At 46.1% G+C, this 13,120-nt stretch overlaps 1 protein-coding gene across 3 annotated transcripts in view; it reads right to left on the reverse strand.

Moving 5' to 3' along the window:
- Window positions 1-3,864: 3,864 nt before the first annotated feature.
- Nup93 (nucleoporin 93) overlaps window positions 3,865-13,120 on the reverse strand; it is a 110,065-nt gene continuing 100,809 nt past the window's right edge. For all 3 annotated transcript variants that reach the window (XM_021169822.3, XM_029480656.2, XM_029480655.2), the window contains 9 exons: window positions 12,737-12,863; window positions 12,563-12,635; window positions 12,249-12,293; window positions 10,976-11,092; window positions 9,907-10,025; window positions 9,197-9,314; window positions 8,504-8,587; window positions 7,209-7,337; window positions 3,865-4,129 (listed from right to left, as the gene is read on the reverse strand). In XM_021169822.3, the coding sequence (XP_021025481.1) occupies window positions 4,019-4,129; window positions 7,209-7,337; window positions 8,504-8,587; window positions 9,197-9,314; window positions 9,907-10,025; window positions 10,976-11,092; window positions 12,249-12,293; window positions 12,563-12,635; window positions 12,737-12,863 (923 nt within the window). In that variant the 3' untranslated portion in view covers window positions 3,865-4,018. The remainder of the gene's footprint in view (window positions 4,130-7,208; window positions 7,338-8,503; window positions 8,588-9,196; window positions 9,315-9,906; window positions 10,026-10,975; window positions 11,093-12,248; window positions 12,294-12,562; window positions 12,636-12,736; window positions 12,864-13,120) is intronic.

The raw sequence follows: 13,120 nt of genomic DNA on the forward strand, positions 1-13,120 counted from the left end.
GGCCCCAGCCCCAGAATGCCACTTGCTGGCTTTGTCATCAAGATGCTGTTTATTGTCTACCACAGCTTGAATGAGATGTTCCCCAGATACCAAAGGGCTGGGTCTGAGGCCATTACTGACTTCAGAGCTTCCAAGCCGGGACAGAAGTCCTCTACTTACAGAAGCAGGTGGCTGTGACTGGAGAGACCCAGAGACTCGGGGCCAGGTAGGCCTGAGGAGCCTCGAGTACAGTAGAGAGGAGCTCCCTTACTCGAGGTGAGGAGAGGCACTTCTGTCACCTTCCGGGAGCCTCAGCTAGGGAGCTCCCATTCCACTGGAGAACAGAGCAAAGGGAGCACATGGCACATTGGGAGAACATTTACTGGATAGACAGGGGTGGAGTGAAGGAAGCGTCCTGGACAGAGCAAACACACAAGTTACTGCACAGAAAGGAACACACACACACTGACTCGCCCGCTATTCCCTCCCCACAAACACAAGAGTGACATCTGAAAGGCTGAGAGGAGAGAATCTGCCCATCACATTCCCAACAGAAATTACTCAAGTGAGGACAGTGTCTTGCCTTCCCCGCAACCCCCCTCTAGCATACACAGCATTTGAAGCCCTGATGGACAAACATCTGGCAGGTGACAGGATAAAGGCCTTCTGGGGCCCCTAATTGTCCCAGTCAGTCAACTTACCTGAAGGCCAGTTATGGCCTTCTCATCTGGCTGCCATTTTTGCTACCTCTCAAGTGTGAATGGCAGCAAAGGAGGGTTATCCAAGTAGCTGCAAAGCTCCTGGCAGCCTGCACCAGGCCCTAGGCCTCCATTTACTGAGTGCCAGTGGATGCAGAGCCACCAGACAAACTGCAACTGATGCTGTCATTTGCACCCAGAGGTGACTCTGTTCATTTGCTAAATCTGTCCCCAGGGAAGGAGCTCATGGCCTGCCACTAAAAGGCTGGGCCAGGTCTTCTGGGACCCCCAGAAGGCTACAATCATTGACTCTGAAGCTGGATACCCTTCTTACTGCAACAAGCCAGTGAATGTCAATAGCCAGTGTTTTTACCTGCCCCAAGCCAGTGAATGTCAATAGCCAGTGTTTTTACCTGCCCCATGCCCAAGAAACCGATGCTCAAGGGCAAAGGCAGCCAGGAACAATGCATGCCAGAGTAATGCTGCATCTCTGCCCATACTACCCCTAAGTATGCAACAGTATTCAGTCTTGGAGTCTTCATCCATCGCCCTACCTGAGGGATGACTCAGCTCACCCTGTAGCCAATCAGTCCACACCACTTTAGCCTGCTCAGGGCAACATACCAGTCTGGGGGCTATTTGTAGCATATAGTATTCAGCAAGCTCCAGGCATGAATGGCATGGATAGAAGGAATGGAGTCATGGCAAGATACATGAAATATCCAATGACTTACAAGCAGAGGCTCTGATGCCCAAGGAAAAACATGGGTGTGGAGCCTAGGGCAGCAGGAGCTGGCACATTCAGCTAAGTTAACCTTGAGGGTTTGGACCATGTACGCATTTATTCAACTAGAAATCCAAAGCAAGAACCAACACACCTTTGTTTTGTTATTTAAATCAGGCAATACTGGGTTAAGGTGGGAAGACCCACAATTCTTTGCTTCAAATATCCCAAAGCATCATAGCAGTAACCACAGAACTCCTCTGTGCTCCAGTCTGAGTTTACATGGTGCAGGAGTGGGGTCTGCTTTCTGCCTCCAGTGTGAAGAAGCTTCCAGCTCTTCAATGTACTTCCAGCTCAGGAGCTGCAAAACCAGAAGACTGGCTCTATGCGGGTTCTACCTCACTGTTCACTTGAAGTTACCCAACTTTACTTAGCAGTTCACTTATGAGCAGGAAGAAAAAAACTAATGGGGAGGGGGGTGCAGTGGGAAGATGAGATCAAATCTCCAAGCCCAGAAAAGGTGCTGGGTCTCTTAACTCTTACCTCCCCTATGATGTCCCCCAGGAGTTAATTATGAGATCCTTAGGCAGCCTCTTACCCTCTCTGTCTCAAAATACCCTTGATTTTGTTCAAGACTAGAGACTCAGCCCTGGAAAACAAGAGACTCCAGGAGGCATTTTCTTATTTCTCCAGGTAAACAATGAAATCACAATGCATCAGGAAAGAATTTCGTTCTCTGAACAAATGAGTGGAGATGGATGGATTAAGCTAATAATCTGCCCAAGAGTCACGCAGTCAAGGACATACACCAGCCCAGCATGCCACATGCAGTCACAGAATCAGCAGATAGAGCAAGTGGGAGGTTTAACTCTTTTCGAACAGTACCTCATTCTTCCCACAAAGGTCTTCTTAAACCCACTCCTAACCTGCTAGCCACTGACTACACCACTATCCAAGCAGCTGCTTTTCTTCCCTACTAGCTTTTAGTCTCATCTGGTTTCTGGCAGGACATGTGTACAGTTCTATATGCAGCCAGACTGCATAAAGCAAACACAAATCTACAACTGACTCTCATGGGGTAAAGAAGAGACAAGTCACAGAGGCTACAACCAACTCCCATCTTCTTTAATTGTGGTAAAAAAGCCAATTTAAGGAATAAAGTTAGGAGGATGGAGAGATGGCTCAGCAATTAAGAGCACTAACTGTTCTTCCAGAGGTCTTGAGTTCAATTCCCAGCAACCACATGGTGGCTCACAACCATCTGTAATGGGGCCTGATGCCCTCTTCTGGTGTGTCTTAAGAGAGCAATGGTGTATTCATATACATAAAATAAATAAATTTAAAAAAAGAAAAAGAAAAATAAAGTTAGTTACATGGTATGAAAGTCTGGAGTACTCTCATTACATCCTGTCAGCTCCTGGGGCACAGACGTGAGCTACACCTTGCTCAGATACACCTACAGGGCTTGCCTTCTGTGACTTCATAGTAAAGCTCAGGTTTGGGTCCCACTAACAAGATCAGACTAAAGAAGGAAGATAGAACACGACCTGGAGGATCCTAAGTAATTCCTTTCATGGATCATGAAATCTGTGCCCATTATTGATCCATTAGCCCTTTCCCAAAGGACAAGAAACGGAAGTGACTATCCTGTGATAAGAGAGTTCTCCCTAGAACAAAATCCTTTTTGGAGAACCTGTGAGAAAATGTGTTCCTGAGGGGCAGACCTTGCTCAACTGGTTGGCTCAGGAGCAAATGCTCACTTGATCTTTCTAGTTTAGCTCAGGGCTGCTGGTCCTGTGGAAGAAGTAGGGTCAGTAACGTGACAACTACTGTTCAGGGATCGAATACTCTGGATGCAGGTACCAAATGGTTCCTGTACTGAGCATGCAGGATGAGCCCATGAGCTTGCTTCCTGAAGAGCAGAGGAGTGGATGGGCTCACCCACTCTACCCTGTGAGCTGGGTACTTGCACCGCTTCTACTCCAGCAGTCCCATGCCCATGCTTTGACCCGTCTCTGGAACGTACACCAGCAGGTTAATCTCCTGGGATCTTGGCTGAGGAATGAGGGTAGTGTGGGGCTGGATGACCTCAAAGACGACTCCAGAGAACAGCAGCACTTGGTATTCCACCCACAGATCTTACACCAACCAAGGCTGGCTTCACACTCAACTACACTTGTGGAAAAGCACAGTGATTCTGCTCTATGGACTATGACAGCCAAAGGCTTTGATTCCTTGCTCATGGTGGGTAATTTTTTTAATCATTTAAAGTCACATTGTCCAGATTTACACACCTATGTAGCCTCTCATTCTCTGGCCCCAAAACAACTGTGGACAACATTTCCCAAGTAAATACACACACACACACACACACACACACACACACACACACACACCCCAAAACAAGAAAACAACCTAAAATTTTAAAGAAAAAAAAAAAGGAAAAAGAATGTTTAAAAGAAATACAAATCAAAGAAATTTATTGGTATTGACAAAAATACATAATACAAAAAACAAAACACAACACAACAGAAACAAAACTGGAAACCCACCCCAGCTGGCCCACGTGCCTAATATACTGACAGTGTGCAGTCCCAGAACCCATCAAACACAGCGCTTAATTCATGAGGACCTCCATCTGCACCAGCCTGGCATTAGTGTCCCCAGACGTCCGGTACGGTATCATCCCAGCAAAGGTAATCAGGGCTCTGGCTTGACTTCGGAGTTGCTGAGAGAAAAGGGGTCAAGACAAGAAAACTGGTTAACTGCAGGTTAGGGTTAGGCACCCACCAGGTTCTTTTATGTTGCGCACTCGGTGTCAGGAATGTCTCAGCCTCTACTGTCACATTATTCCAGCTTCATGTCCCTTTTAAAAGAACGTGTCCACTGGAGCCCCACTCCACAGGGTGTCAAAACTTTTGATGAACAAAGGCGGGAGACTGCCAGGAAGCTGCCTCACCTCAGCACACCTGGCTAGCGTCTACAAGGCTGAAGCTTCAGAACGTCTGCTCCAGTTCCCTGAGCCTCCCTCTCTCCTAGCTGGTTTGTTTATCCTCTCTGCAGGGACCTGCGTGTCTAGTGCCCCACAGAGCCCTGGCAGTGCCACCTTGCAAGCTGTGTCCCTGTAATCTGAGCCACTTTCCTTATCGCTTTCTCCCATTTCCCTCTTGTTCTCCCTTTAGGACACAGGGCTCTTTTCTGAAAACACAGCACTTTATCAAAACCAGATCTTTCCAGTAAGTGAAAAAAAGAAAACCTGATTTCCAAGTGATAAACTATTGAACAAGGAATAGAGAAATTTAGGAAGGGTATACACTAGATTAGACTTAGGGTCCCCGTCAGGTGGCTTCGAGAGACACTGGGTTCTGTGGACTCAGGTTGCCCATACTGAGATTAACCTTCTCATGGTAGCAAGCAAGGAAGCAAGCAACCAGATCATACAGAGGAAAGGCCACACATTTCTCAACCAGGATTGAAACGTTAGGGCAAACTGCAGGGTCACTACCAGGTCCTCAAGGACCACTTCAGGAAACTGAAAGGCAGATGCTTTTTGCCTGAAGTGTGAAATAAACTGTCAAGTGTATGGTGTCCTTAATGTCCTCACAGAAAGAAATCTTACTTTGTGATGAGAACCCTTATGGTATTCCTTTCAAGGTAAACAAAAACACCTAGGCTACCATGCTGATTTAGCTTCTTTAAATGAGTTGTGGAGAAGGTTAGGCAAAAGGATTTGGTAGCACTCCACACTTTAAATTGAGCAGGCAGCTTTGATAAATAAGTTTCTATTGTCATCCATCTCTACATTTCAGAGTAAAATAAAAAATACAGAAATACAGACTAGACTCCGCACAGAGGCACATGCCTTTAATCCCAGCACTCGGGAGGCAGTGGCATGTAGCTGTGAGATCAGGTCAGTCTGGTCTACAGAGTGAGTTTCAGGACAGCCAGGACTATATAGATAGACTCAGCCTCAAGAAGGAAGAGGAAGAGGAGGAAGAGGATGAGGAGGAAGAGGAGGAGGGAGGAGGAAGGAAGAAGGAAGGAAGAGAAGAAGAAAAAGAAGGAAGAAAAAAATGAAGGAGGAGAAAGATGATGATGAGGAGGAAGCAGGAGGAAGAAGAGGAAGGAGGAGAAAGATGAGGAGGAGTAGGAAGAGGAAGAAGGAGGAAGAAGAGAGGAAAGAGAGGAAGGAAGAGAGAGAGAGGGAGGGAGGGAGGGAGGGAGGAAGGAAGGAAGGAAGGAAGGAAGGAAGGAAGGAAGGAAGGAAGGAAGGAAGGAAGGAAGGAAGGAAAAATACAGAATGGTAGGTTATGCAAAAAAATTTCTCCCTTGCAGGGCTGGGATGTAAGAAGTCATGCACACTATGCAAGTGTTCTACTACACTATGCTCAGAAGATCTGCTGAAAGGGTTCCCTCCAGATGAGGGAAGTGGCTGGCCAGAGGACATCCTGCAGGGTCCTACTGACCTATAAAAACACAACTGCTCAGAGTATCCTTTGCCACTGAGTGGTCCTGCCAAGGGACAGGTCCAGTGAGTGATATCAATAGTTTATTCAGAACACAAGGCTCTAGACTCCCCAGGGGTAGCTGCATCTGGTGCCTAAATGGAACAGTGCAGTGGCTCTCAACTTTCACAGGGTTACATATCAGATATCCTGTATATCAGATATTTACATTATGATTCATAACTAGCAAAATTACAGTTGTGAAGTAGCAGCAAGAATTATTGTATGGCTGGGGTCACACAACATGAGGAGCTGTGTTAAGGCTGCAGCACTAAGGCTGGAACCACTGGACCAGCTGACTACTCCATGGAGCACTCCCAGGCACTGTTCCCTCAACGTGAACATTCCTGCCCCTACTCAGTCACAAGCTCTATCAGGGACAGTGACTAAGGGGACAAACGGACAACACACAACTTCAGAGGGAGGCAGCATGATTGTCTAACATGTTCAATTCCCCCAAACAAGTTCAGATAGCAGAAAATGCTCATAAAGTCCCATAAAAATACTAGACTAGGCAGTTGGTTCTAGTGGCACAAACATGTAATCCTACCATGCAGGAATCCAAGTTCAAGTCTGGGTGACTGAGTAAGACTTGCCTCTAAAAACTGAGACACAGCTATTGTGGCTAATGGAAAGACAATTTAAATAAACTATTCCCTTAACCCCAAAACAACAATGACAACAAAAAGCCAGTAATTGTCAGGACAATTACTGAGCCTCTTAGCTTAAAGGGGTCAAACTAGTGGGGTATATGCTGTTGAGTCTCAAGATCCAAATCACTAGACTAGTTAGCACAGGTACTGATGGAAGCCCTATAGGAAGTCATACCCAGCCTCTTCCAACCCTTTGAGGAACCAGCCCTAGCTGGTTCCCTATGTCAGATCTCAGCTTCCTCAGTTGTAAGATGCTGTCTAGTCACCTCTCAAGATCTACTGTGAGCTAAGAGAGGAGAAACAACGGTTTGCAATAAATATTGTACTAATCAAAAAAGTAGAATATGGTATTACTGAAAGTGTTCACCCCTGAGCAAGACTCAAAGTAACTTTGTTTGTTAGAATGGAATGAAATCCCATGGAACCAATTACGAATGAGCATTTTGTTTGATTTCCACCCCATCCCTAGCCCTAGTTTGAGAGCAGTAGCAATCGCAGTTTGATTTCTCCCAGGAGCTCCCAGTATAAGGTTTACACTAGTGCTAGGTTCCCCAGTAAAGAATGTTTGGGATGATGTGGTCAAAGAGGATTAGGAATGGAATTCCAAAGGGATTCTCATCAATGTTTCTCAGGAATGCTGGGATCTTACAGAGTCACGGTCTTCAATGACTCGCTGGGGCCTGGTTGCTGAAGATGGACTTGTTCCCTTGAGCCTCTTAAACTGTGTGAACAGGATGTTCATGGTGGCGAGAAGAACTTCTGAGAGGTTGTGTCTGATCTACAGAGAAAAACACCTGGAATAAGGGAAAGGAACCCAGTCCCCAGAAGGAGCAACAAGTCGAGGGAGCATGGCCTCTGCCTGGTCATGCTTCATTCCACAGCTGCCAATGGAGAACTACAGTCACCAAAAGGGAACTGGTGGCATCATGATGTCCAGAGTGTCAGCAAATTTCTGGAACTGCTATTCACTGGTCCTTCTCCCTGCTCCCTTACGGCACTTTGGTAGGGCAGCACCTATAAGCATGGAGGCTCTGCTGCCAGCAGAGTGAGACCAGAGATCTGCATTTAGTATCACGGCTCTCCAGGTCCCTGTAACTCCCCACTGCCTCAGACCTGTCCACCCTCCACTTCCTTCATTGGGAAGTGTACAGGGACAGAGCTTGGTATATTACTTTAGCCCGTGATACAGTAAACCTGGTATCTAGGGGCAGGTAAGAAACAACAGAGAAACTATGGCTGACAGTACTCTTCCCTAGTGTGAAGTGATGGTTCGTAGTATCTCTCACTGAACCTGGAGCCCAGCCCTTTGGCTAGCAACCCCACTCCCACCCCGGTGCTAGGGTTACGGAGACATGCTGTCATGTCTAACTTTTATATTCCCTACTGTCAGGCAGGCAGTGGGCATCCAATCTCAGGTCCTTCTACCTGCCATCCTGCCTTCTCCAGTGAGCCACCTTCCCAGCTCTAGCCTTTTATTTTAACATACCCAATAGCTCTGAGAATTCTAGCTACCATAGCAACTCAGCCTGGATTTTTCTAGAATGTATTCACTTTCAGCTCTCCTGGTGGTCTGCAAGTTCATACAATGGGTTCTTAGAAAGGAGGGGTCTGGTTGACCAATGAGTCTGGCTTAATTCTCTCACTTCTTATGCATACCAGAGGATATTTTAACACTCAAGTATTTCTACAGGGTGCGTGGGATACACCCCATGATTTATACTCCACTTCCCCCAAGGTCTGCCTTGGAATATAAAGTGGAGAGCAATTGAGGAAGACACTCATCATCTTCTGTGAGCTTCCACACATACCCCGACACGTGTCCATACACATGGGAACATATAAAAATATACATCACACACGTATAGATATAATTAAAAAAATAAAGCCTCCAGTTTTGGAAGGGATAGAAACAGAATTCTGTGATGAACAAAGAGAAAGACTCACTTCATCACTGAAATTTCTGAAGGCAGCCACCCTTTCTTCCACACTCTCCTGATTCAGAGGCACCAGCTTCAAGCGGTCAATAATCTGTTTCAGACAAAACATCATCAGCCATAAGATACAGCATCATAGCCAAACCTCCTCCCCCAAAACCAGTCAGCTTTTTCAAAACAACAGAAAATGCTGCTCTTCTGTACATAAAAACTTTGATCCTGATAGTGGCGCATGCCTTTAGCTCCAGCACGAGGGAGGCAGAGGTAGGTGGATCTCTGTGAGTTCAAAGCCAGACTGGTCTACAGAGTGAGTTTCAGGATAGCCAGGGCTACACAGAGAAACCCTGTCTCGAATAACAACAGCAACAAAAACAAAACAAACCAAAAAACCAAACCAAACCAAAACAAAACCCAAAACAAAACAAAATCCTCAAAAAACAAAAACCCCAAAACAACAGCTTTGATCCTGAGGTACTAACATGATTTTTATAATTTCCAGACCTAATTCTAAAATTCAGAATAAAACAGATTTCTTTCAGAAGTCTGTTTCTATATTAAATGGGAGAGAGAGGGAAAAAAAAAAAAGGTGCCTGGGGCGGGGGAGGGGCAGAAATCTTTAGAGTCTCAGGATCACACTTGTCTTCGTCATGAAACAGGCATGTTGGTGATAACCTGTACTTCAAACGCTCTTGTAGAAACTTACATCAAAGGCTCTGTCAATATGACCACTGTGATACTCGTCAAAAAAGGTGATCAAGTCCAAGAGGAGATAGAATGTAGAGTCCACAAACTTATTTGCACTTATTCCCTGAGCTCTGTACCTAAAAAACAAAAGGAGGGGTGCTGAGGGGAGTAAGAGTGGAGATGGATTTCCACAGAATCCTCACCTAAGTACATCAACCTCCCGAGCTCTCTGGACGGGCACAACAGAGAGCGGCGAACAGTATTCATTTTGACGTTGTGAAGGGCTGACTCCTGTGACCTGGCAATACTCTTCCCACATGTTCTAAGTAAAGCCTGCTTCTCTAGCCCCCACCATCAACTCTACAGCCACATCTTTAGGAAAGAGAAGAGGACACCATGGGCTACAGCACCTGGAGCTAACGCTGGGGACGACTGATTCAGGTGGTCTGTGTTGCTGTAGGAAGGCATCTCAAACCCAGTCTGCTCTGGAGTTAAGCTGGCTAGTCTGAGAACTCAGGAACTTTACTGAGCAGTAAGGTGGATTCTATAACAGTGCCCACAAAGCCCGAGAACAACCCCATTACTACCACTGAAGGACGTTCTGAAAGAAGGTGAATTAGTGTAATCTGTAGGGAACTGTCTGCTAGTGCCTCTTGAAGCTGAACACACAGTAGGGCGGACTCAGTGACCTGGCACCCTCGGGCCCCACTGAGCAGGCCCAGACCTTACCTCTCCGCAATGGATAGGGCCATGTTCTTCAGCCTTTCTTTGTTAGACTGTGGGGCGCTGATCTGTGGAACAACAGGGCTCAGCAGCTTGTTCATCAGCTCCAGCACCTTGTCAGCATTCTGTTGAATTTTTTAAGATTCAGGGAACAATCAACAAAAGAACAAACTAATTAAGCAAAATAAAACCAGCAACTTTCTGGGGTGATGAACAGAACTGCTCTATATTCTGAGACCAGGGTTGTGTGGACACAGCTGTGGACAGATCACCCAATATATACCCACCACTTGCATATTTTCCTTTGTCCTAATTAGACCTCAACACAATATTTTTAAATTTAGGAAATTTATCTGTCTGTCTTTTTTAAAGATTAATTCATGTATATGAGTACACTGTTGCTGTCTTCAGACATACCAGAAGAGGGCATAAGATTCCATTACAGATGGTTGTGAGCCACCGTGTGGTTGCTGGGAATTGAACTCAGGACCTCTAGAAGAGCAGTTGGTGCTCTTAAATGCTGAGCCATCTCTTTACCCCTAGGAAATCTTTATTTAAAAGGATTTATTTATTTTCATCTTTTTGTGTTTATGTTTTTTGCCTGCAGGTACGGATGTGCACCATGTACATGCCTGGTGCCTGCAGAGGCCAGAAAAGGTACCAGATCCTCTGGAACTGGGGTTATGGAGGGCTGTGAGCCACCATGTGGGTGCTGGAAAGCAAACCCAATTCTTAGGAGAGCAGCGTGAGCCACCTCTTCAGCCCCAGGACATCACCTAAGTCATCAGTGCTTATCACATACTCTTAGGGAGATGCGTTTAACTCAGGTTCTTGGAATGCACACTGTTGGCCACTGTAGAAAGCTACCACGGGGAACCACAGTGGTTTTGACAATGTCTACAAGAGAGACTTTCATTATGCTGTTATTTGACCATAGATACTTTTCAGACAGTTAGAATTCTGTAAAATGGGAACTTGACCCTGACTGAACCATTTATACGCCAGAGAACATGCTTCAGCGGGGACAGTAGTGCAGAGCTTGAGCATTCACACAGTCGTGAAAAGGGAAAATTACCTTAGCAAGGTCATAAAGCTTCGCTGCCTCCTCAAACAGTCCTTTGTTCTCTGCCACTGAAGCAACTTTGTTGATAATAGGCTTTGTGTCACTGGTAAACTTATCTATGACTCCAGGCTGACAAGACAAATATCAAGGGGGAGGGAAAGACTCAACATCCCGCAGCAACTGTGTCTTGGAGCACACAGTTGAACTGGAACACAGTTGAACAGTTGCCCTAGTCAACAGGGTCTTCATCTGCCAGACTCGGCTCTCCTGAAGACATAAGGCCCCACACCATAACCACAGAAAGAAAGACAGGGCACGTTAATGGGAGCACTATGGAGTCGGCTATGGCACATTAGTGGTTTCTGAGAGATTTTCCAAAATGACTAAGAGTAGGTAAAACTATTAGTGATTCTAAATTTGCTGGCAAGCAGGATGTTATGAGAAAATACTTTCAGGACTTTCAATTTGCTTTCTAAGACAGATGCAGGAAGTGGTGGTAAGGACTTTGAAATAGCCTCCGTCACCACTCACTAGTAGGCACATGATCAGGAGAGTCTGACAGGCCTCAGGACTCAGGGAGGGGCCTTCGCAAAACTGTGCTTGACGGTGCATGCTAAGGCGCCTTCAGGGCTCTGCCAAATTCCAGTGCCCTGCCTCTCAACCAAGGAAATGTACTGCATGTTCAGATTCCACTTGTGTGGTCTTGAAGAAAATAATTAGCCACTTTTATTTCTGCTTTGGTTCTCACTTTGTGGGTGACTGTCTTACCTGAGTAAGATACTACACAAAGCCAAGAAGACAGACTATCAGTACCGGCAGGCCCTCATCTGGGCACCAGGCCAAACCATGCAGTTTACACAGGAAAGTGAGTAGCTGTGGGCACCCAGGGGGGCCGGGGTTAGGACTGGGCCCTGACATTGGGCTTCTGCCCTTCTCTTACAGTGTCCCATGGCATGGCAAGTCCCAGAGGAGCTGCTAAGGCTCTTGGGAGATGGCATTTCTGGGGCTGGTGGGGAGCTCTGAGTACTCAGAGGTGAAGTGCGTGTCTAACTTTCCCATCTGGAGAGAGTAGGCAGAGTAAACCCTAACTTTCCTTCATGTTTTCTGAGTCAAAAATATAGCTGTCTTACCTTTAAGAAAAATGTTAGACGGAACATATGAAAACACTAATTACAAATTTATAAATTTTAAAGAAAGAAAAATGTGTGTAAAACTAATTAATGCTATCAGTTGGGCTTATAATTTCATCCTTCCATTTGTTACAATTTGGATACATTTAACCTACCTTTCTACTTCCATCGTTCTCTAGTTTTCCAAGAATCATATCAAACTGTGGGGAGAAAAGGTTTACTCAGCTTACTGATCAAGGAAATAAACGTAACACACAAATTCTTAGGGCAAAGGGAAAGGAGGGGTCTCTCATAACTAGGACACAGTGAGGCTGAGGTCAGTATTGTCAGTGTAAGAAACCAAAGCAAGCCCTGCCCGGCCCTGCCCTGCCCTGCCTGCCACCCCCTCTAGGCCATGTACAACACACACACAGAGTAGAATGAGAGCACACTAAAAATTCCAGCCAGGGTGATGAGAAAGCTGACCTACCTCTCGACTTTCTATCACAAGCTCGCTCACACAGCGCAGAAACATGTTTTCTCCTTGACTGTCTTTCTCATCCCTACAAAAGCACAAGAATAGATGCAGACTGAGTCTCTAACAGTCACTGTCAGGATGGAGAAATAAAAGCTAGGCAAGTAAAAAGGCAAAGGCAGGATTCACCTGAGGAAGTAAAAGTACTGGAGGGCTTCTCTTGGGTCCGTGGACTCAAACTTGCGAGTGTAGAGCATGAGCAGACGCACAAAGTTCAGCCGTCGCATGCAGGGAGGGTCACCAGGCTCGTGGCTGACTGTACATGGGAACAGAAGGGCCCCTTAGACCCCGGCAATCCAGGACCCATGGAAATCAAGTGTATAAGCCAAGAAGCGTGACTTCTGCGGTGCAGTCCCCATTTCCCAGTATGACCTCACCAGTGGCTTCACTTTCCTTTGTACAGACAGTAGAGGTGAATGTCTCTATGGCAAATGGCCAGCAGATGGCCTTTACAGGAAACGACTATGTACCTGACCATCATGGCTCATGTACTGGGAAGAACGTGCTGACCCA

Source organism: Mus caroli, unplaced genomic scaffold, assembly GCF_978045245.1.
Source record: "Mus caroli unplaced genomic scaffold, Mus_caroli_1 scaffold_10, whole genome shotgun sequence".
NCBI classification, from domain to species: domain Eukaryota; kingdom Metazoa; phylum Chordata; class Mammalia; order Rodentia; family Muridae; genus Mus; species Mus caroli.